Genomic DNA, 25,151 nt, shown 5'->3' with positions numbered 1-25,151 from the left:
CTTGCATTTCAAAGGTTTAGGAGTGTGGAGTTGGTTCTCTCCCGATCTCCCAGCCCCCTTTCCTTAGGTAAAATTATATGGGTCAGTGTTTTATGCATTCTTTAGGACAGAGGATTGCCATTTTCTTGTTATTCCTGGAAAGTATGTTTTACCTTTTGTTATGAGCTGATTTTAACAAATCTAGGTAGTGAAATCCTAATTCTTAATTTTTAACATCACTCTGGAGTGCATAATCTGGCTATGTTTTATATATCTTTAAAGCAATCCATATTTGAACATATGTGAAATCTCAAGGTCAAAGACAAACATTTTCCTCTCATTTGTAAATAGTTCTAATTATCTGTCATTTAATCTTTTGTGTACTTGATTCTAAAGGAATAATGGTCATCCTTGGTGTGTTTTTGTTGACCTTTGTTTGTTTTTAAGATTACTTAATAATTATCTTTCCATCTTTATACAAAGTATTCTGCCCTGTGCCTGAAGTCTGTTGCTGCAGTTTTGATGGTGTTTTCTGTGTGTTATGTTAGCATAATATTGAATAAATGTAAATGCACACAACTAGATATGCATACCTATTGAAAGTCTATATAGAGTGAAGATTGCTAACTTGCAACATGTAGTTCCTACCATCTCTTTAGTGGTTGTTAAAATTCTAGTAAGTTCTGACCTTCTCCTTCACTCTCTGTATACTAATTGTGTCCCCAGCCAAAAACTGCTCTAGTCTCTCTTGTTTTGTGCAATTAATTACAGAAAGGCTTTCTTCAAGAATAAGTGATGGGAACTCAAGTTTATATAAATAAAATGTGCATATATAAGATGATTATCTGGTAGTTTTTAACATTGCCTATACTTTAATTTTAGAATGCCATTACTACAATTAAAATATTCTAAGTGACTTTGTGCTTAGTATTACCTGTACATTACTTGTGATGTACAGGATGAGGTGAGAAAAGACTGTTGAGCCAGTGTGAATGTATTTGTATTATATGCAGCATTGGTGTTAAAACCTACAGTTAATCTGTCTGCTCAAGCTTCTGTCTACTGCAGAACATGACAGATTCTAGCTGCTGGTATTAAATTCGGTTAATTTGAGTCAATTTGCTGCTCTCATGGTGGCAGATATACTCCCACACCTTCATACTTGTAATTTAAATTCTTCTGAGCTTTGTTGCCATTACATCACTTTTGAACCAAAAAGTGTGTGAAATCGCTTTTCAGAGCTCCACATGTGAACTTTGTTCTTTACCTTTTGAGTTAATGGAGTAATTGTTCTTGGGCCACAAAAACAGAAGACTCTTCAGAACAAATCCTTTTCGGCTTTTTGCACACTGCACTTTTCTTGTACTTTAGTCCACTGTGGAGAGCTTTATTTCTCATGGTTTGGTAGTGTGGAGTCAAGTAGCGCAGTTTCTTCTCCTTGTCTTCTTAGCATATGAAAGTGTTACAGTTGAGATATTTTCACAGTTAAGACTCTTAGGAGACTTGGTGTATCTGTTACTCATAGACATGGTTATATTCAGTAAGGTCAAATTGTGTAGGCTGGAGACTGGGGAGAGAGACTATTGAAATGTGAAGAGCAAGATGAAAAATGGAGTCCCGGAAAAATGATCAAAGATGAATGTTTCTTTCTTTCCATAATACTTAGATTTCTGTAAGATACTGTGAGTTATTGTGTAATTGTTTTAAGACTGGTCTTTGAAAGTAGCAGTAATGTGGAAAAGCAAAACAAAACAACAACAGATAAATGACTGTTGTGTTTGTACGGTCCACAGCCAAAGGCACTCAAGAAGCATGGGCACACAGATACCGCACACCTCTTCTTACTTGAGTACTAAGTGCAAGGCACATAGTAGATATGCACATGAAACATGCAGATGAGAATTATTTACAAGCTCAAACCTCTGAGGTTTGAGTTTGTACTTTCTGAGGCTTAATAGGAAATCTGGCTTTGGTGAAAAAAACGTTTGGTTACCTTCACTAAGAGAATTTGATTCTGTCATATATTAGACCACAGGGTGCAAGGATTTGTGTGTCCTTGCACCACATGGTGCAAGGATTTGTTGTCACTTCTCTGGCTTGTGCATAACTACATCTCACAATTAAGGACTCTATTAGCATCTCTTTTTCTAGGTACATGAAGAAATGAGGTTCAGCAAGGTTATGGGTCCTGCCCTTGGGTCACAACAACCCCAGGCAGCACTACAGGTTCGGGGAACAGTGGCTGGAAAGCTGCCTGGCAGAGAGGGATCTGGGGGTGTTGATTGACAACTGGCTGAATATGAGCCAGCAGTGTGCCCAGGCAGCCAAAAAGGCCAACAGCATCCTGGCTTGTATCAGGAATAGTGTGGCCAGCAGGACTAGGGCAGTGGTTATCCCACTGTACTCGGCACTGGTGAGTCCCCACGTTGAATCCCATGTTCAGTTTTGGGCCCCTTGCTACAAGAAAGACATTGAGGTGCTGGAGAGAGTTCAGAGAAGGGCAATGAAGCTGGTGAGGGGCCTGGAGCACAAGTTTGGTGAGGAGCAGCTGGGGGAACCAGGGCTGTTTGTTTAGCCTGGAGAAAAGAAGGCTGAGGGGAGACCATATAGCTGTCTACAACTATCTGAAAGGAGTTTGTAGTGGGGTGGGTGTCAATCTCTTTTCACAAGTAAAAAGTGATAAGACGAGAGGGAAATGGCCTCAAGTTGCACCAGGGAAGGGTTAGATTGGATATTAGCAAAAAAAAATATCTGCCAGAAGACTGGTGAAGCATTGGAACAGGCTGCCCAGGGGAGTGGTTGAGTCACCATCTCTGGAGTGGTTTAAAAGCCATGTAGATATGGCATTTCAGGACATAGTTTAGTGGTGGACTTCATAGTGTTACATTGATGGTTTGACTTGATCTTAAGGATCCTTTCCAACCTAAAGGATTGTGTGATTCTATGGAATTTAGAAACAATTCTACCTGCTGTAATGTTTTCTCCAGATCTTATTTCTTTTTTCCCCACCTGTCACCGGTATCATGTGATTTTTATGAAGAACATTTAATTTGTTTCTGTTCTCTGAAGTTCCTGTACTGCAGTTCTGTGAGGGATTAGGTATTGTCTTTCCTGAGTTGCCATATGATGTCCTGTTTCTGTCCATCTTCTGCTGTGTGAAACTGGGTGTTTGAACCTCGTTTCTGTCTACTGCTGTATTCTCTCTGCAGCTAGATGAATGCGCAGTTCCTGCTGCTTTTATCTGATTTAGACCCCATTTCTCGCCATGGTTTTAACTTTAATAACAGAAGTGTTTAATTGTAATGATTTGTTCTTAAAATAAGACCAATTTCCTTAAATTATAAGACTTCTGTGCAGCATATATGCATGTGGTAGCGTGAGCAATGAATTCAAACAAAACTGTTATGGTATCTCCTGTTTCAGGCTGCAATATCCCCTGTACTGTCAGCACCACATTTATCACAAGGTGTATTTCCTGTTTTGGATCTTCATTCATTTGCTGAGTCAGGTAATACAATCTATTTTAAAGCCTGATTTCATGAACAGGTCAAATCAAGTTTGACTTAATTGAGTTCATTTGTTTCTCTTGGAGTAAGTGACAATTTGTGGCTTTGTTTCAAGATCCTGATGTTAAGTAGTATTATATTCTGTGAAGCTTATTATAATATCACTCTACAAAATATTTGTGTGTTTTCTCATAGCAATAAAATTCTGTATGCTTGTTCTTGCCGTTGTGTTTCTGAAGGCAAAAATGTTTGTTTGGTAGGATAGCTTTGCTTTTTTTTTGTCTTTGCATATGTTACTACAAATCTGTGTTCAGAACATCTGAAATAGATGTATGTCATTTTTTGCTTCAGTATGTACTGCTTCTCATTTCTTCTCCTACTTAGCTGGATTTATTTGAATTACAAAATACTGAAACAATGACTATTAGAAACTACTGTGTTACAAAGAAATGCTGTTTTGACTTCTACAGGATCAAACAGAAGATTGGCTGTGGGGGAACTGGTCGTGTGTAATACTGAGTTGCTGTTCAAACAGCTTAGCTAGATTGTAACAATCTAGTAGTTAAATTTGAAAAATAATCAAATATATCAGTTTTATTTCAATGTCAATCACCTTTGTCATGCCAAAACACTTAACTGGAGAAACAGAGAACAATACTTTTTCTCCTGTGTCAAGTTAGTGATATATATGGTTTGCAAACACTTATAAAATTATCAGCAAAGTTAATTTTTGTCTACTTTATAATTCTAAATTCAGTGTATATACAGTATGTATAGAAATATGTACCCGTGTATCATCTTCTATTTTTTGTATGAGTTCCTTTAAGTGCCCAAAGGTAGAGAGAAGGTGTCTTTCAATTCTTAAAAATTAGGGTGATATGAGAGCAAATACTGGCAACAATTAATTTGAGAAAGGAATAACTAGATTTAGATTTAATCAAGTCTGGTTTTTAATACATACTGTACATAGAGTTGTGCAGTTATTTTAAATACTTTAAGTGATTCATGTTATTTTTCTATCGTAGTTCCCTCAGATTCAAGGGTGCTTTCAAGCCTTAGAATTTACCTCTTAATGCCATTTGTTCAGTCTTGTCAGAAGAGCAATGCTTCTTCCAAAGTTACTTTTGACTTCACTGCCTATGTTTTTTAGGTGAAGGAAAACAGCCTTAGATACTGCAATCTGTTTGTCTTGGTTATACTTCTCTAATTATGTCCAGTGGATTAAAAACTTGGTAGTCCTTAGGGGTCTCTGCTGAAACGGGAGATCTGTAGCATGAGATACAAAGTTGTGCCAATGATAGTGAGGCAAAGACTTATGTATGGTCAGCAGCAGCTGGAGCAGCAGAACAGTTATTAAGCCATTAGTACATGCTGAAGGCATGATGAGCCATGGTCTGTGCTGTCTTTTGCACAGCGAACAGTGAGAGAACACTGCTGAAGCAGTTAGTTGATGAGAACTGCTTTATCATTATGTGATAGAGGGAGCTGTAGGTCTGGTGAAAAGTTGTGGAGCCAGGAATGGAGAAAATGATAGAAACAGACTTTGTTGGTTGCCAGTTATCAGCTAGGTAATCTTCCTGTACTTATATATTTAAGTTTTTATAGATGTAGACAGAAAAAATTGTGTGTCACAGTACTGCAAAATCTTGTCTGTCTAAAATGTATATGTAATGTTGTGAATTAATCCCTAGAATCAGAAGAGGAATTTTATGATGCTCTAAGCAGTCCTGTGGAAGACATGCCATTTTTTGAAGCCCCATCTGGTTCCCTCAAGAGAGCTACCAGTATAAGGCGAAAAAAACTAGTCAAACAAGAATCTTTGAAAAATATGACAGAATTCCAGCTGAGGTTTGAAGTAGCTGAGGTAAGGTTTTTGTGGGTGTGTTTTTTGTTTTTGTTTTTTTAAATTATTTTTATGAAGTGCATCTGAAATATATTTTCCCTCTTTGTTCTGTTCATTAATGCATGCCTGCGGAAGTATTGATTCCCCATTTCTTGTTGAAACGATTCTGTAGAGTTTAGAGTTGTTTTTTTTTTTCCAAGTGACAATTGTGCTTCTGCATCCTTGTTGCCACTGAAATACTTTGGTATATCCACTTTATTTCACAACATATTTTATCACTGAATTTCCTCTACCTGACTATCACTCAAAAATCACACTATTTATTTGCTTTGGCTTAAGATGTAGCTTTTTACTTCTTTATTTCCAAATACTGCTGTGGTCACTGGGAGAAATTCATTGATCATCTTGTATGTTAAACATTTTGTAACAAGCACTGTGTTTTACTGTTCCAGTTTTTCCCAGACACTGTTGATATCAGACCTAAATTTGTAACTGGTTCACTGTGAGTTGTTTTATGTGTTACTCTTGCGGTTTCAGACTTGGGAAAAAAAAAGAGTATTTTTCCCAAAGGCAAGACACTGTTTCCAACAGCTTCAGCTGGTCTTCTAAAAGAGATGGCCTCTTACCACCGTAGTTATGTTTATCATTGGACTGTCATGGCTATGACAGTGTTATTGCTGCTACTCATTGTATAGCTTTACAAATAAAACATACAAATTGAGTTAACTTCACAGATTCTCTTTTAGGGTAGGGCTTACATGATGGTTCAGCACATCATAACTAGCTTGCAACATATCTTATCTACCAAACGTTACAGAAAATAGATAAATAAAATTGCAATGTACTGTTTTTTGTATGATAAGACTGTTTATGAACTACCAGTCTAAAGACAGATGCAGTATTTTACATGATTCTTTAGTGGAAACTACCTTAAAATCTCTAAGAAAAAAGTACAATCAAGAATCTCTTACCACCTTCTCTCTTATTGTTGACTTTATAGTTTAAAATAACTAACTGCATTTTGTTTTCCTTTTCCTTATCTGTAGAGAGCATTTAGTGGAAAGGAAGAGTACATAGCCTGGTTTTGCATTGGTTGTTAAAGACAGATGAAAACAGCTCAGCTAGGTGTATATTTAACAATGTCTTGGTCATGCATGGGTGAAAAAGTAGGAAACCCTCTCACCTGATATTCAGTCTGGGAATCTAACTCTTACCAGGACAGTTCAAAGAAATTCTAGCGAATGGAGTAAATTCTTTATGCTGACTAAAAATCCAGTTTTAACTGGGTTGGACATTACTAAATGTTTTACAGAGTTGGTTTTGTTTTGTTTTGTTTTGTTTTTTTTAAATAAATCAGTTTAAGTGTAGCTTTGGTATTACATGTGTGAATGTTTGAAGTTTTTGTTAAAAGAGCAAATAGCAGCAGCCAGTATTCTAGCAATTTTGCTTGTTGAACTGTTTATTTTTTCTCAGCATTTGCTGTATAAAGTTAAATGATCAATACACATGAAACAGTAAAAATGTATGTAAGTATATGATCCTATATAATAAACTAAAAGGATAATCACCTACCTTATTTTTTTTTCTTTCTTTTCTGCTTGTCTTGGTCTTTTTTAGGTGTTAATTAAATTATGCCGTCTTACTGGTAATACTGAGACACCTGTGCTGCAGCTTGATATTGTAGGGTTAGGCACTGAACTTAAGTTAAGAACATTTGACATGACTGCAAATGCTTTCCTTCGTGAAGTTTGTCTGCTATGCCCAGAGTATATGGGTAGGTATTTATACTCTGTTCAAAAAATTATTCACAAATAGCACTGTGAATTTGTCTTCAAAAAACCTGTAGGGCTTTCTTCTGTCAGCTGAGCCAGATTTGCTTTGCACATTAAACACTGGGCTGAGTGGGAAGGGAAAAGTAATTCAGGAGATCGTTCTCTTAGTAATGCTTTGGTAACTATGTTCTGGTTCTGATTATTTTAGTAGAGACATCTAACTATTTCAGGTCTGCAGAAAAGGTTTTGTGATTAAATAGTAATGACAGCTGTTGGCCTCGTTTGTAGTCTGTAAAGGATTAAGAGAATTGTAGAAAATGTGTCAATTTTTTTCTTTAAAAAATATCTTTTTTTTTTTAAGATGATAATGACAAGCCAGTTTACATCATTACTACTTTGGATAATGTAGAAGATGATCTTCTCACTCTAGAGTACATAAAGGTGAGAAAAGAGCAGACTTTGCTTTTCAATTCTAAGCCAGTTGTGAAAAGTACAATATTATTGAGCAATTGTTGAAGGTTTTTCCTTACTTATTCATTCTTTAACATATTGAGTGTCATGTGCAAAGTCTCTGTGCTCCCTAAACAGATTAACTTGTATATCTTAAATTATAGTGGTTTTTGTAAAAAAAAAAAAAAAAAAAAAAAAAAAAAAAAAAATCTAATGAAATTTGCAAACTTTTCCTTTTTTTTTTTTTTTTTTTTTTTGTTTTGTTTTTTTTTTTGTTTTTTTGTTTTATATGTATTTTTGGTGGAATAGGCTGATATTAATGGACCGGAACTGAAGACTGCCTACCAGAACATTATACAGAAAATAAAGGTATAATAGCTGTCTTTTTTAACATAATTTTCTCATTGTGGGAAGAGAGGCATATTGGATAAACGTAATCTGTTCTTTTAGGTGAATTTTTCATCTCTAGATGTTCATTTGCATACTGAAGCTCTGCTGAATGCTATGAACTATCTGAATAATCTTCTACCCAAACAAGAAACTAAAGTTACAGAAGAACCGGTCCATGAAAAAATAGAGGAGAAGAAGGATGTTCTTAAGAAATTAAGTAAGTTTCTTTATTTGTTGTTTGTTTGTCTGTTTTTTTTTTTTTTTTTCCTCTTTTCATTCCTCTCTGATTATTTAAGCAAGGAAGAAAACAGATGCATTTTCAATTTTTGTAAGCCTATCAATGACTTTTCAAATGAGACATTTTGTTTAGGTTATGTTTATTTATCCACTTCACAGCCTTTTTAAATTTCAATGATAATGTTAGCCATCAGAGTACTATGGAGTAGCAAGGATATACCCTTATTCCTTGGCTGGAAGTGTGCAGGAGTAACTGTATAATTAATAATGCATGGTAGATGCTGTAGATGCTGCAGCTGTTGACATTTCCTGAGGTAGAAATACTAAACATGTTATGTGTTCAGGTTCACGTAGTTCTGATAATCTGTGCTGAATGATAGTTTACTGGCAGTGATTATGTTCCTAATGGTGTTCTCACATATAATGAGAAAAGTATTTTTGCATTACAGCATTTTTGCAGAAAAGGTGTTTGTAAAAAGTAAAGGAAATAAAAAACTTCATGGGTTAGAAAATTTAGCATGCAGGTGAAAACCTTCTGTGGTAGGTGTATTAAATATATTCTAGGCACTTTTGTGCTTTCTAAATAATAGCATAATTACATTTTTTTTCTCCAACTCTTCAGTGGAATGACGTGGCACGCTATCTTCCCATCATCAACTATTTTTGTTGGTTTAACCTTGCAACCTGCAGACAGGTACTCCGTAGGAAATTTATTGACGTGTAGACATTGGTTGTAGAGATTAGGACAAAATACACACTGCTGCATTTTGTAAGCTCCAGAACAGTTTTGGTTACTAGTGATCTATTGATTTGCTGGATGTCTAAATTGTGTTTGGCACCAATTTTGCAGGAATAATTTTTTGGGATTACTGCTTTAGGTTTGTGGACTGGCATGTCAATGTGGATTTACCTTGAAGTGTAATAAAGAGGAAGTCCTTGCATGCTGGAAGATGACTTGAGCATTTTTAATCTTTTGTTAACAAGAAGCTGGTAATAGTATTGATTAATTTAAATTGCTGTGTTTTAGGGACACATAAGTAGAATATGAATTCCTGCAATTTGAGAGAAATCTGGTGAGCCTGCTTATGTTTATCAAAGGTACCTGGTACTCTGCAGGTATCTGGCTTCTATGTATGAATTTAGGATTTCTAGCTTTCCTTAGCCTGCAAAAGCATTAGCACTGTTGCATCTTGAAAGGGGTGCAGGCCAGTAAATTATCCAATAGTTTGATCTGAAGGAATTATGCTGCTCTTACGAGGTTAATCTCATCTCTTTTCATGTGCAGTTTTCTGAATATTAGTCAAGACATACCTTTGCTGTGTATTCAAGGCACTGAGTGTATAAAAAAAAATTGCAAACCAAAAATATCAATGTTTGTAAGTCTAGTGTATACTGATGCAGTGATTAATTCACAGTGTTGCTGAGGGTCGATGATTTTAGTATGGGAGGCTGGTGAACTAGTAGCCTGATTGTGCTTTTTGAATAAGAATTTGAGACAGAAATGGTACTAGTATGAGGAAAAAAAAAATCGAGCTTTTGGGTACCCAGTTCTTCTTGGGATTTGAGTGTTTATTTCCTATATGTACTTAAATGAAATCAGTTACTTTAATTTTTAAGCATTGTGAAAGGGAAGGTTATTATCATGTCTGGAGCCAAAGAGGTTATTGACAAAATTAAAGAAAATAAAGTTTGTAGCCTCTTTTTTTTGCAGGGGAGATGGAGGAAGATGAAAGAGAATATTTGCCCTAAGAATTATGAGAGGTCAGGTAGGATGAGAAGTGGGAAGAGTATTAGTATGTCACAGAACCATTGTCTTTCAGCTGATGATCTTTTATTATTCTATCAGATTACTAAGAAGTTTAGTTCCTCATCTTATTCTTTGAAAGTATTTTGTAGGTCTCCATTGCATAATAGAACTGAAAAGTAAAAGGTGGAATAATTGCTCTGGGAAATAATTCTTCCATTTAACTGTATTTTTTAAAGTTATATTTTCTGCGTGAAGTCGTTTTCATTACAGAATCACAGAATGGTTGGGGTTGGACTGGACCTCTGGAGACCATCTAGTTCAACCCACCTGCTAAAGCAGGCACACCTAGGGTAGATTGCACAGTAATGTGCTCAGGCGGGTCTCGAATGTCTTCACGTTCAGATGGAATCTCCTTTGCTTCAGTCTGTGCCTGTTGCCCCTCATCCTTGGGCACCACTGAAAGGAGTCTGGTCCCATCCTCTTGATACTCACCCTTGAGATATTTACAATATTGATGAGATCCCCTCTCAGCCTTCCCTTCTCCAGGCTGAACAGACCCAGCTCTCTGTCTCTCCTCATAAGAAAGGTGCTCCAGGCCCCTAATCATCTTTGTATCTCTCTGCTGCGCTTCCTGCAGTATTTCCTTGTCTTTCTTAAACTAGGGAGCCCAGAACTGCACACAGTACTCCAGATCGGGTCTCACCAGGGCAGAGTAGAAGGGGACGATAACCTCCCTGAACCTGCTGGTCACACTCTCCTTAATGCACCCCAGGATACCATTGGCCTTCTTGGCCACAAGGGCACATTGTTGACTCATGGTCAACCTGTTGTCCACCAGAACTCTCAAGTCCATCTCTGCAGTGCTGCTTCCCTGCAGGTTCACCCCTAACCTGTACTGGTGCCTGGGGTTATTCCTCCTTCCCCTTGTTATACTTCATTAGGTTCTTCTCTGCCCAGTCCTCCAGCTTGTCCAGGTCTCACTGAATGGCAGCACAGCCTTCTGGTGTGTCAGCCCTTCCACCCAGTTTGGAATCATCAGCAAACTTGCTGAGGGTGCACTCAGTCTCTTCATCCAGGTCATTGATGCACAGGTTGAACAGGACTGGACCTAATACTGATCCCTGGGGAACCCCACTAACTACAGGCCTCCAACCAGACTTTGCACTGTTGGTCACAACCCTCTGCGCTCTGCCATCCAACCAGTTCATGATCCATCTCACCGTGCATTCATCTGTTCTCACATCTATTCATTCATGGTAGTTGTTTGATTTCAGTTATCCAGGGACATGCTTTGACACCAGATGAAATACCATTTGTGTACCTGTGATTGTGAACTTAAAGGGTTCTGTTCTGTGGCTTACTGAGAGTTGTGGACAAGATTCAGCACTTCTCTAGTTTTGAACCGTTTTGCTATGGAGGCAAACACTAAAGTATTTGGTATCTTAGCATTCTTGGAAGCAGAGGATTAAATTAGTGTCTTATGTATTAATATGTGACAATTTAGACTTCACACAGCTGAAAAGCTTTCACAGGTGATTCTCCTCCCTTCTTCTCCCCCACTCCTGTACAACAGTGAAAACTAAACTTTTGACTGAGGATAACTAGTGGTTAATTTACCATGGTGTGTCTTCTGTTAGCAACATACAATAAAACTGTGTGACTGAAGCTGATGTATTTATGGAACCGTAGCTTTATTATGAGGGTTGAGAAAGCCTTAACATACACACAATACTTAGAAGTAATCTCTCATCTGAAAAGCTAAACTATGAAAAAATCGTTTGAGTGTTTATTTCTTTTAATCTTGCTGCTTTTAGCTTTGTATATAGATTACCTATAAGAATTTACCACTTAGGACTCAAAGACCCTGAATACAAGATATGATACTTCCCTTTGTCATTTGAAGTAGCATATAGCATTACTTCAGATTTGACTTCCAGAAAAAATTGACTAAGTTACTGGTTGAGTCCCTTATCTGCTGACTTATGTATTTAGCACTGTCCTTATTGGCATCAGTTATGTCTACTCTAAATGAACAGAGGTTGTTTCTGTTAATACAAACAGTATTTTATTCAGTTTTAGGAAAACTGGAAATAGACTAAACATTTGGACACCTCTGTTCTGAAAGGCACTCTATTTGTGCTTGTATCTTTTCCAAGTCTTAAGGTTGCTCATACTAATTTTGAACTGTCACATCTCTTCAGCATCTAGTTATATGAATGGTGATTTCACATTTAAAAATGTATATTTAGAAAACATAGGTTACAGAGATTTGTTAAAAAGTCACCTGCCATATGTAAACAAGACTATTGATTGCAGATGACTAACCAACAGACCAGATAGAGAGGTGTATTAATGTAGCTATCATGTTACCAGTATTTGAGGTAAACTGCTTAGTCCTGAGTATGGTATCTCTAATTTTGCATTGTGCTGTGTAGATGTCTTTTAAATTTATTTCTTGCAGTTAATTAAATACTGATGTTGATTACCACAGTTTATGAAGCACATGAGGATTCCTATCTATGTACCATCCTGTATATACAATTCCTTTGTGTCGTACTCACTAGTACGAGTGCAGTGAATTTTGCAGTGCTGCAAGCTTGACACAAACTAGGCTTTGGGGAAGTGATACCAAAGTATTGCATCTCCTCCTTGAACAACTCTAATTTTTATTATTTTGTATCTCCGACAGCATCAAAAAAATCCAAGTATGAAGATGTTATTGATCTCAATATCTGTGCAGATTTATCCGGTTTACGTATCTTTATTAGAGAGAAAAAACACAGAATAGCTGAAATTCACATTGAAGGTAGGAACAAAACTTTAATCGCAAATGCACAAACTTTGAAACCAGAACAGTCTCTAGATTTTTATGATTTTATTTTTATTTTTTTTAAAGGTCTGGATAGCCAAGTGATCATGAAGAAAGCAGCAACAGAAGTGACTGCAAAATTAAAGAACATCATTATTGTGGATTCTGATGAGACAGCATTGTATAAAAAGGTGTGCATTTGCATGTATCATTGATTTCTGAATGGAATATAGATGCTAGATTGAACTTTCTGTGTGGACTCAACTCTTTAACTGTGATTTTTATTTTTTTAAATAATGTTTTATGTATTTCCTGGGAGCATTATTCTCTATAGGCAGACTGATTTTGCCCCCACAACTGGTGGTTCATATGCTGACACTGATTTTGTGCAACTGTGATACCCAGCTGCTCATCACACACCCTGTTTTGTCCTTTGATGGACAGAATTACTCAACCTGAGATTCCACTGAATATTTTCTGATATTTCAAAGATTTTGTTTGTTTATTTACTGTTGAAATATTTGAAGTAAAAATGTCTTAAAAATGTGAGGTACTACATTTTATTTTGGAATTCAGTTTCTCCAGCGTAAGTTTTTACACTAGAGATACTTTATATATATTTTTTTTTCTTCTTAAGGCTCTTTACATCACAGGAAAAGAAGTCTTCAACTTCAGAATGATATCATATGTGAATGCTACAGATGGCATTGCATATACAAATATGGATGTTGTTGACAATCGTATTTACCTGACTGTTGGATGTATTCAAGTAGTTTTTGTCAACAAGTTTGTTTCATCTATTCTGGTAAGTCAAATTTCCCAGATGTTGTTCCTTACCATTCAAATAACACTGTCAGAGCTAGAAAAGGATAAAGCGTCCCATATGGGGTGGCACTCGTTTGTGTAAGAAATCTTATATGTTATTGTAAAAACTTCACTGGGATTGGTGGTTGGGCTATTTACTTTTCTTCTTCATATTTGCTATTGTGGAGTGGGTGGCTAAGCAACAATATTTGCTATTATTGTTAGTAATTTTTTTTCTTTAAATAACCCATGGCAGGTTTCAGATATACACACTGTTCTTTGTTTATAACATGGCAATATAAGTAAAAGACCATGAAAATGAATGCTTCTGTGGTAAATTCTGCTAAGTAAATTTATGTTTTACTCTCATATGGGTCAATAAAATGTAATGCATACAAGTCATGTTACAAGGTCATTGCTGTTACTGTCTGATTTGCCAAATATTTAGTATGGAAATTTGTTATTATCTAAATACTTATTATATATGGGCTTACTGTGTCATATTTTGGGGGGAGATTACCCTATTAAAGAATTCAGAAAAAGTGCGTAGCAGAAATACTATCTCAGGATGGTTTGCTATTTAAAAAACTATGATTTGTAATGTGTTTGAAGTATTGTCATTCTTAATTTTTTTCCTAGGCCTTTATAAATAATTTTCAAGCAGCCAAGGAAGCTCTTACTGAGGCAACTGTTCAAGCAGCAGAGAAAGCAGCTACCGGTGTAAAAGAGCTAGCAGAGCGTAGTTCCCGTTTGGCTCTAGATATCAATATTAAAGCACCTGTTGTGATAGTTCCACAGTCAGCAATGTCTGCAAATGTCCTGGTGGCTGATCTTGGTCTAATCACTGTGAAGAACCAATTCTTTATCGCTAAAACAAAAACACGGTATAATCTCCCACCTGTTGTTGACTCTATGACAGTGAAATTGAGTGAACTGAAGTTATACAGGTAATCTACTGTCAAGATTTTGTTTACATTAATGTAATCTTTTTGGTATACTTCAGCTGGAGAGCTTTGAGATGTTGTTATCAAAGTAATTAGTTAATGTTTGGTGGTTGATGGATAGACTATCTTGAAATACAACAGCAAATGGATAAATACTTTGTAAAATCAATTAAAATGTGTGGCTTAGGAGAAATAGCAATTACACATCTTTTAATAGAATCAAATGTCTGTCTAAGGAATATTTTGTAGAATAATAGACACACATGATAGTTATACTTTGGGACAGGTTATACTGATTTGTAAATGGCTGTTTTGATGGGCTTTTCAAACTATACGTGACAAAAAAGATATCAAGACAGCCATAAAGAAGTGCTTGAAAATGGGCAGGGAATTGGAAGATGGAAGGGAAGGGGATTTTCAAACACAGTTGAAGAGGACTGAAGAAAGAAGAAATTGCCCTCAGTAGAGAGCAGGTAAGAGGTCTTACCTTGCAAGAAGTTAGAATGTTCCGTGCCTGGTGTGTGCCTGATGTGTCTTGTCCCTGCGAAGAAAAGATGCCTAGTTGGTGGAGAAAGGCTTTAACAAGAGTAGTAAGAAAACTGTTTTACATTACTTTTCCAAAGGGTGAGGAAAATACAGAAATATGTTAGAATGTGTAAGTGAAGTACATCAAGCTGTGAGTATTTTGTTTCTATTCACAGATCGTGCTATGAGCAGGGTTCATTGCAAACTGAAGTACAGTTGTTGCAGCCAGTCAATCTGGAAGTAGCTGTTGAACGGAATTTAGCTGCTGCGTGGTATAATGAAGTTCCTGATATTGAAATATCTGGCCGACTCAAGCCCATGAATGTAAGCACGAATTTCTTAAAGCAGCTGTTAAAGTACCAGTGGAAAAATGGATTAATTTTTCTGTCCATAAAAGTCTAAGTTCAGTAGTTAGGGTATTGTTTGTTTCAAGAACTATAGGTAGAGCTGATTTTGTTGTTCCATAGGGGAAAAGGAAGTAACTTTCTGTTCTAATTTTAGCTCTTTATTTCATCTGTGATTCTGCAGGCAGACTTTGTACTATATATATCACTGTTGCTGATTAGAAATGGGTGTGCTGTTTTAGCCTTTTTTGACCTGTTGGTTAGTATCTTTTAAAGAAACATTGGAAAAATTGGGTCTTATTGGTCTGTTCATTCATTGGCAGTGCAATCACCTGCTGAGTTCCTACCCCTGACAAGCTTGAGTGTGAGTTAGTATGCATGCTCGTTTAAATTTAGTATAAAAAATATAAAGCTTGTCAGCTGTATGAGGGAAACCAATTTGCTAAATATTAAGATAGAACTAGTAACCATTAGTGTAAAGTACCTTGTGACTTAATGTGGATAACAATTTTGTGTGACTGTAAGTCCAACTATATGTGTATGTCTTCAAATACTCAGTTTCTAAATTGTAGCTGTGTAAAGAAAGTTGGTAGACAAAAACAAAATAATGTGTGAATGACTTCTGATTTCTAGAAGTTACTGTAAGGAGTAGTGTGGACTTGAGAAAAATACTTTACTTGGTTCTTTAGTCTCCTAAACAGAGACTCAGACGCGATTAATTCGGTTTATCTGTTTAGTTGTGTACTTAGATTTTAGCTACCAGAAGGTTTATGAACTGAGTTGTCCTGAGTTTAATAACAATCTTTTTTTAAAGTTAATTCTCAGTCAAGAAGACATTACCACAATATTGAGAACACTAAATGAAAATATAGGTGAAAGCTCTGGCTCATCAACATCTTTGCCAGAGCCAAAAGATACGACTAGCCATTGTAGTGACATGCACAGCACTTCACAGCACTCTGCAGGTAATGTTTTCTAAAATTATGTGTGATCTGCCATTTGTAGGTATTACTGTCAATTTATTTCTGTTGGAATTACCTTTATGAAAGAATGCCAGGTTCAGTTTTTTTTAACAGTATGCCTCTAATGTCTTGACATTTGTCCTATAGCCAATGGTAATAATGATTAATAGGAGCAACTGGGCCACTGTGGTGAGTTTTCTAGTATGTTGTGTTTTAATGTGAGGACCACCTTGTTCTTCTGGCAAAAATGCAGAGAGCACCTAAAAGTCTGTCAGCTGTATTTGGTAACATCCCAACTTTGGAAAGTTGCTATGTTACTCTTTTTCCTGTGTATGCTGGTTCTGTTGCTGTTCAGTTTTAGAATGATGGCATCCCTAAAAGTTGTTCCTATTAAGTAGGGCATCATTGTCGCTTAAACTGTTCAGCACACACACAAAAAAAGCAAGTAAGGTTAAGAAAATAATATTTTATTGAACTTTTCTGCTAAATGTGAAAAATAGCAAAAATGTAGCAAGACGAACAAATGTGAATGAAAGCAAACTTGTATTCTTTTCAATATTTTTGCATACAGTACCATATAACATTAAGGGAAGTTGTACATTTATGTCTTAAAGATGATAAAAATTGCACATAGAATATACAAGTAGAGACTTTTATTTTCTTGAGTATTGTGTGATTTTGCCAAAAATCATTACAGAGAGCATAACAGACATGTCTTAAGTGTGAATGGATTTAGGAATGTAGGAAAAGAGGAGTTATTGTCTTTATAGTTGTTAGTGAGGATGTCAGTTTTCGATTGTGGTGTTGGTTTGTTTGGGAGAAGGAGGGGTTTGGTTTTTTTTGTTTGTTTGTTTGGTCTTGTATTTATTTTCTTATTTGTAGTCAGGTAATTTTCTTTAATACAATGCTTTTCTAATTTCTGAAAGGTGTAACTGTTGTGACATCAGCAGTGGTGGAATTGCATTCACCTGTGAAAATAAAAACAACACTAAAACTGGACTTCAGATTCGACTCTCTGACTTTAGTGTTGTATAGTCCAAATTCAAAAGAGGTAAATATAATTTTGGTTACAAAGAGAAAGAAACAGCTTTAAGATTGCCTATGGTCCTAGAAATTCTGAACAGGAATGGTGTAATTTATGAGCAGAGAAAGTGATTTCTAGCAATATTAACAAACATCATGATAAACCGCTATTTTAAGTAAATCATGTGACAGATATTACAGAACGGAGAATAACCAGTGGTAGCACATAATACATAGCATCTTCTGTGGTCTGACTAAAAATTAGCTGAAAACTTATTTCAGTTTAAAATAGTTTGTGAAGAAAAAAATGCATAGAGGTGCAATGTATTTTTTAGTTACATATGCGCATGTGGACACACACATATATAAAAAAAAATTGTAGAGAGATATTTTTAATTTGTATTACACTATACAGTACCAGTATGAATGTGTTTTTATTCTTCTCGGGTTTTACTTACAAAACTTGTCAGCAAATTTCTGACTAAAAGTTTGGTAATATTTTCTTGTTAATAAGAGAGAACTTAATTTCTTATTTGGTATCTTTGCATATACTATGTATTTTTAAAGAGCAAACAAACCAAAGTTGCATATGGCAGTTCTGCCTTCTTTGAAATATTATCTCACTTTCAGTTATGCAAGCTTGCTTTAGCAAGCTGGTAGGTGGAAAAAGCTTTGCTTTTTTCAGTTTCCTCTGTATGTTATTGATTTTTGATATATTATTATTAGAAATCTTACCAGTTAGAATAAAGCTGTATATCACACCTGTGTGTTGTTTCCATCACCTGCAACCAAATCTACAAACATATTTTCATTTGATTTAAACAGGTTACAAATTTGGATCAGAGAGATGACCTTTTGAAGCTTGCAGAGTTTAAGTTAGTTTTGATGTCAGCTGCTGTCAAAATGTTATCAGATGGTTCAATGAATGCTTCAGTCAAGCTAGCGAACTGTACATTAGATGATACAAGACAGTCAATCCAGAAGGCAACACCACGGTCTGTATTTTGACATAAATTACTGTTTACTGGAGTTTGACAAAGAGTTCCAAATGTTTCCATTTTTATTTTCTGTTAAAACTGCATTTGTTCTGCTGTCAGTGGTTCTTAAAGTACATGTTACTGTAGGCTTATATGCTGTATATTACTTTAGGCTTTTTTCCCACATGTTGTTTATGAGACCAGTATACATGCTAGAAACAAACTTTAAATATGAAATAAAACAGACTTTAAATACGTAATTATTAAATGCAATAGAAACAAATGCAAATAGAAACACTTTCAGTTTTAGGAAGCCGTTGGCTAAGTAAGACAGATTTTTTTTCGTAACGAGTAAGAGACTTCAGTAAAGCATAATAGTTTTGATATGTCAACAAAGAATTGTGATGGTTTGACTTGTTAAAATTATGAACACCTTTTGATGCCAATATATGGTAATTCAGTTGGTTTTGAAGTTTACAGAATGTTAGTGTTTTTATCGGTCATGTTTTAAAATTTTTGGTGTTAATTTTAAATTCACTCTTGTTAGTGTATTGCAGCTAGGGTGGGAATCTTGAGTATTTACAGTATTCATGGATGCTTTTTGTTTCATTAAATGCTGTCTGAATGGTATTTCAGGATGGTGGACATGAAACATGGATTTGAAAAGAAAGTTATGATGGATATAAGCTATAAGCAGGGGAGAGATGGCACTGTTCTTGATGTGATTGTTCAAGAGATATACCTTTGTGCAAGCATGGAGTTTCTACTTACTGTTGCAGATATATTCCTAAAGGCTAATGCAGAAAGTGCTGCTGCACAGAGAAGTCTCAAACAGTCTTTACCTTTAAAGGAGCAAGGTATATACTGTAAAGATTTTAAAATTTGTATTTAAATATCTATTTCACTTTGGTATTATAATACTCCTTTAAAAATTATATTATTCCTTTCATGGGATTTCTTGTGTTTGTATATAGAACAGCTTCTTTTAACCATTGATATTTGTTTCTTTGCATCAGGAAAACTGGTTTGTTTCACTTGGTGTTTCTTTCCAAATGAAGCTTTGTCTTTCCAGACAAAGCAAGTTCCTAAAAATGTATTTCTAGAAACAAAAAAAAAATGAAAATGGGAAAGGGCGGTTACAGTTTGCATTCTCTATGTTTATTTGGCAATCTTTGCAATCTCAACAAAGTTTATAACGACGATTTCCACAATCATCGCTTTCATTCTTCATGAGAATGATGGAGCATATTATATTATGCTTAAATATTAATTCAGCCTCCCAGATATTGCTGCCTAGAAATGTTGATATTTTACTTGTCAGAAATTAGTCAATTAGACCATTAAAGCAGGAAATGGGCTGTTTATGCTTTTAGGCCTCAGGTATTTCACATCAGGTCTACAAAGCAAGTCCCTTTTTTGTGTGTGTGTGTGCTGGGGTTGTTTGTTTGTCTTGTTTTCCTAAGGATCTTAGTTGTGTCCACCTGAGCGTGGCCTGCTGTGATTATACAGTAGATTATCAAAATCTAAACAAGTTAGGAAGTCTTACATAAAATTATATTGGCACTGCAAATGGTTACATCAAGTACTAGTGAATGCTGCATTATTGTCCCTTGGAAAAATGTGTGTTTTGCTGCTCCAGAGAGCAGAAAAAGTGTACAGCATTTTTGTAAGACCCTATTGTAGCTGGCTGATATATATATATAATAAGGCTGATACATTTCCTACTGTCAGAGGTAATAACAGTGGTGATGTTGTTATCCTTTTAATTTTGACAGAAGAGCTTTGTGTTGTATGTAAAAGTAATTAGAGCTTTAATGGTTTTGTACCTCCAGTGAAGAGCCTAGAAATAAGTCAGTTGCAGGGATCTACACATTTTCTGACACCATGTCTCTCTGTAACAGACATGTAAATAATGACAATTTAATCTTTGAACAATCTATCTAATTTAATTTCTATTTTTGAAGCACCTGTGCAGCCTGTATCTACAATGGAAATGAACATTGTTGTTAAAAATCCAGAGGTTGTGTTTGTGGCTGATTTAACAAGAAGTGATGCTCCTGCCTTGGTGGTTACAACACAGTGTGAGGTCTTCATTAAAAGTAGCCCTGAGAGGTATAGCATGACAGCTGCCGTTAAAGAGATACAAATGAAAGCGTGTCCATTTCTTCCAGAAAAAAGGAAAGGGAACATTACTACAGTAAGTTTGTAAACATCCAACTTGTATTTTAAAGGTGCACTGTAACTACTAGAATGCAAATTATTTCTGAAGCTTTCATCATTATACAGCACGTTATAGATGGATGAGTAAAATTCTGTGGCTAACTTATTTTGTTAATTTTAATCTGTTTTGTCTGATATACCAAAAAGCATCACCTTGATGTGTGGCTTTGATGTTTGCTTTGTGTGACAAACTGAAATTAAGACTCTAGAGGAGTGAAATGTTAATCTTTTCCATCCCATGTAAGCCAAATAAATAGAGTTTTGAGTGTACACTGTTTTGAATGCAATGTGGTAAATTTGCAATACTTTCAGTCTGCAACTTTGCTTTAAATAGCTGTGTAAGTGAATAACAAAGGATCTCAGACAGAATGGGAAGTATGTGTTATGAAATAGATTACCTATGGTATGATGTTAATAAATTCCTTTTTGTTTAATGTTCATATATCCCTTATATTAAAACTGTTTGCTTATATTTCGGCAACAGAATCAGCCTTGTCAGTTACTGTTCAGGTGGAAATTCACTGACTCCTTACAGCTTCTTCCAGCTTTTCTTCCTCTACAGCAGACTGTGCCTCAGTTAATTCTATAATTATATTGTTGTATCAGACAAATAATTCAATTTGACAGTATATCCAACTGTTGTATGTGGTCTGAGGACACCGATGAATTTTGAAGAATGAGACTTTTCAGCTCTGTGTTAATGCCTGCTTACATCATGAAGCTACACAGGACCAACCAAAACAATAAGCACGAAGAACTTCCACTTCATCTCGTGATCATATCACTTCATAGCAGCTCACTTTACTCCTTGGGTTGACACAGTCTTTGATTGCATTAATCAGTTAACAGTCTGGTCATTAAGGGAGTGATACACTTGCACTAACAACCAGAACACAATGAAAAGTTACTCAACTTCCATTTTCATAGCTGGCAAATGTGTCACAAATGTGGTAGCTTTGTAGAAAGCAATTTAAAGGCTTCAAGCTTCCCATCTTACAGGAGTATCTTTTGCTAGAATCTCTTATCTCAGACTGTGGAAACGGAGAAAAAGACCTGTTTGTGACAGGATACTCATGCTCTAAAGAAGGAAAAAGACTTCTGAGGACCTTAGTTTTGATACTTCAAACAGTACCTTATTTGAAAGACTCAGAAAGTTCTCAAGAGAGTAATAGAGATCAAAAAATAAGACATTCTCTACTACCTGCAGAAAACATGTATTTAAGGAAATCTCTGAATCCAAGCTTTCTGTAAGCAAAATTATTTCAGTCTGGGAAAATAATCTGAGAAATAGAGATTCAGGTGACATTCCATGGCTGCCTTTAGTCAAGAAATAAAATGTATGATATGAGATTGTATGAAGATTACAAGATTTCTGAAGGCTGATATTGATATGAAGATTTTATATGGCCTAACCATTGTAGACACTACTGATGGAGGAATTAATTCTCCTGGTGAATAAGTTTCCCCAGGTACCCAGGTAACTAGCTTCTGGATTTAGAGTAGAACAAGTCATGAGTTTCTTTCTGTACGTTTCTCACACGTACCTTGGTCTAAAAAGGAATATATTATTTTTTTCTTCCTGGCTGTAACTCAGAAGAAGAAAAAAACTACAGAGCAGCGGAGAATAAATAATAATAATATGGACAAAAAATTATGTTAAATCAAACTCACTTGGGAAGAGTGCGGTAAAACTGATTCATGGTGTTTCTATACCCCCAGCATATGATTCAAATATGGACAGAGATGTTGGCAAAGATTGCAAAATCAATATTGTTTGACATTACCGTTTTTGAAAGACTTAGCTTCCCAGGTAGGGACTGGAGAGCGAATTTTCCTGTCAGTACAGTGTCAGTAGAGTCTAGCTTCATCTGAGTGATTTATTAATCGCATATCACTATGATTTTATTTATAGCATACCTTAGATTTGGTTTTAGTAAACCTTGGGAAGTGGGAGTATGCAGGTGCTGATTGTAAAATAAAGCCAGAACTAAGTGATTGTGATTCAAACATTGATGTAATTATTCAGGGAAACTGTAACTGTTGTGGCTGTGTTGCCCTTGACTGAAAAGTCTAGTTCTCAAAAGTCAAAGGCTTGATGGTACAGTGTGTTTGAAGACATCTGCAGACTTTACCTAAAGAATGGAGTTACCGAAGTACAATGTATTACTGTGTCTGACGTTTGAATCTTTAATGATTGAGAATGGCTCATGTGATGCTTCTGATACCTTTATCTTTGTGTTTGAACATGTTATTAGTGTTCAGATGACTCTTAATTTTGAAGAAGCAAGTAATGGTTACTTTTTCCATGTGATACTTTTGTTGTGTGATATTCAAAAGTGTGTGCTTTTTTTACAAATATTTTTTCTCTATTTAACATGTATTTTTTCTCTTTTGTATAGGTGTTACAGCCTTGTGACTTGTTCTTTGAAATGAAACAGTCAGGTACTAATCCACAGACAGCTGACCTAACGATTAAATCTCTAACAATAAAAGTAGGTAGACTTTTATTGTGTTTTTAGTTCTCTACTACTTTCTGCTGAGAAGGCTTTGAAGTTGCTTGTGTCTTAGAAAAAGATAAAAATCAGGAGTGACTGAAGTGAGGAATTGTTTCTGTTCTTCATCAGGTCACCTACCTGTTTAGCATGTGAAAACAAACAAAATGGAAAATTAACAATTGTGTCACAATGCTCTGGTTTTGGAAACTGGGTTTTATAAAAAAGCCTGATGTGCAGCGTTAAGTTTTCAAGTGTTCAGGTAGAGTATTGGTTGGTGTAGTTTAGAAAGAAATCTGGAAGAAATAGGCTGAAATGTAGCTTGTGGAAAGGAACAAGTTTTCAAACATAAGAGTCCTGTAGAGAACATAAGTCTTTTGTTAGTGTAACATATTCATTAAAATTTTGTGTCTGAAAGTCACTGACTGTTTCCTCTACTAGCTTCTAATGTCCAGTTATTTCAACTTGTTATTTGTAGGTTTCACCAATAATCATAAACACAGTAATTACTATTACATCAGCCCTTTATCAAACTGCAGAAACAACAGAAGAAGAGACTAGTCAAATTCCTCCGGACTTGTGGAATAAGAAAGATATAAAAAATCTAAAAATGTGGTTTCTTGAAGAGTCAAATGAAAATGGAGATACAAATCCAACTGCTGAACTGGTTCCCACAGGAGAGTCATTGAAAATGAATATAGAGTCGGTGTTTCTAACGCTTGAAGCTGGGGTTGGGCATCGAACTGTACCCATGCTTTTAGCCAAGTCCTCATTTCTTGGAGAAGTCAAAAACTGGAGTAGTCTAATCAACCTACGTTCTCGTCTCGAGCTGGAGGTGAGGAATTCTACATAAGAAATAAGAGTTTTGTTAAAATATGAAACCTGTAACACTATTTAGACAATAAAAGAAAACTAATCCATGTATTTGAAAACTAAACTCCTGCAGATAGATGCTGTGGGAGCAGGGCAGGAATTAAATATTCGGGTAGTTAAAATGAAAATCCAGTGTGTTAGATGTCGTGTATTAATGGGAGTAATTGGTGTTATACAATCCCACATTTATACTCTATACAGTTTCTGGACTTTTTGTATCAATATTAAATTTTGGAGTGGCAACTTGACCAAAACTCAATCTGAATTTAAGATTATAGTAGAATATGTTTGTGTGTCATTTCTATAAAATAATAAGTAGTACCAGTATTGTACATAAAATGTCCGAACTGGCTCATATTTGGAAATCAGTGACATAAAATTCCATGGTTACTGTAAGTAGTCTTCCTAATTTATAGTGCTTTAACCTTCCAGTTCCTACAGCTTAAGCCAAAATTATATTTTGAGTGACACACCTTATACTGTTTAATTGGGAGTGGTTCTTTGCAGTAGAGACTCACCTGTCTCATTTATTTCTCTAATGCATTTGCTTCATCTTATGGTGGGAACTGAAAGTGTAATCTTTTTATAAGTTTTTTATGTTATGAAAGTAAATAATATACTTGTAAATCAGAATTGTGAGTCTTTTAAAATCTGTAGAGCTTTAATTGATTTAACAATTTTATGTAGTTTCCTAATTGATTTCTGCATTTTGATAGGTACACTATTTTAATGAGATGTTTGGGGTGTGGGAACCTTTGCTTGAACCACTAGAAGTTGAGAAGACTGATTTATTCAAACCATGGATTCTTGAAATCAAGGTATATTTTCCAACACTAAACTAAACTCTTCCATTTCAATATGTTACAGGAAGCAAATGCTCTTCATCTTTCATTGCTGAGACTAATCTAATGATTTTGTTCTTCTTGTTGGTTACTGAGACTTTTTTGGCCTATTAGTCAGTGAAACCATGTCTTGCACCAGTGAAGATTCAGAGTCACAGATCTTTTAAGTCATGCTATCTTTCTGGTGGCAAGAAGACTTATTCAGTTGCACTACATAAACTTAATGACTTTATATCAGTTTCTCTAAAGTTAGGTTATATGCTAATGATGCATTCAGAGACTTCGGGAAGACAGAAGACCACTATCTCCTTTCATGGTAGTATCTGTAGCAGAAACTTGCTAGGAAAACTGATAGCTGTTATTGACTAACACAAAGCGTACTGTGGGAATAGTGCTCTTCTCAGTTCAGTTC

General features: G+C 35.5%; 1 protein-coding gene across 3 annotated transcripts in view; it reads left to right on the top strand.

Annotated features, from left to right (window-relative positions):
• Nucleotides 1-25,151, top strand: part of VPS13A (vacuolar protein sorting 13 homolog A) — a 103,918-nt gene that overhangs the window by 32,797 nt on the left and 45,970 nt on the right. For all 3 annotated transcript variants that reach the window (XM_065045937.1, XM_065045938.1, XM_065045939.1), the window contains exons 24-42: nt 3,403-3,487; nt 5,177-5,349; nt 6,946-7,102; nt 7,462-7,541; nt 7,860-7,919; nt 8,001-8,157; nt 12,614-12,730; nt 12,821-12,924; nt 13,371-13,538; nt 14,177-14,484; nt 15,183-15,330; nt 16,165-16,315; nt 17,239-17,363; nt 18,161-18,330; nt 18,949-19,169; nt 20,277-20,509; nt 22,932-23,024; nt 23,503-23,859; nt 24,614-24,715. In XM_065045937.1, coding sequence (XP_064902009.1) covers nt 3,403-3,487; nt 5,177-5,349; nt 6,946-7,102; nt 7,462-7,541; nt 7,860-7,919; nt 8,001-8,157; nt 12,614-12,730; nt 12,821-12,924; nt 13,371-13,538; nt 14,177-14,484; nt 15,183-15,330; nt 16,165-16,315; nt 17,239-17,363; nt 18,161-18,330; nt 18,949-19,169; nt 20,277-20,509; nt 22,932-23,024; nt 23,503-23,859; nt 24,614-24,715 — 3,009 coding nt within the window. The remainder of the gene's footprint in view (nt 1-3,402; nt 3,488-5,176; nt 5,350-6,945; nt 7,103-7,461; nt 7,542-7,859; nt 7,920-8,000; nt 8,158-12,613; nt 12,731-12,820; nt 12,925-13,370; nt 13,539-14,176; nt 14,485-15,182; nt 15,331-16,164; nt 16,316-17,238; nt 17,364-18,160; nt 18,331-18,948; nt 19,170-20,276; nt 20,510-22,931; nt 23,025-23,502; nt 23,860-24,613; nt 24,716-25,151) is intronic.

The sequence above is a fragment of the Columba livia genome, chromosome Z (genome assembly GCF_036013475.1).
Source record: "Columba livia isolate bColLiv1 breed racing homer chromosome Z, bColLiv1.pat.W.v2, whole genome shotgun sequence".
In the NCBI taxonomy this organism is placed as follows: Eukaryota; Metazoa; Chordata; class Aves; order Columbiformes; family Columbidae; genus Columba; species Columba livia.
The sequence above is the reverse complement of the archived record's forward strand: the minus strand, read 5'-3'. Positions and strand labels throughout refer to the sequence as shown.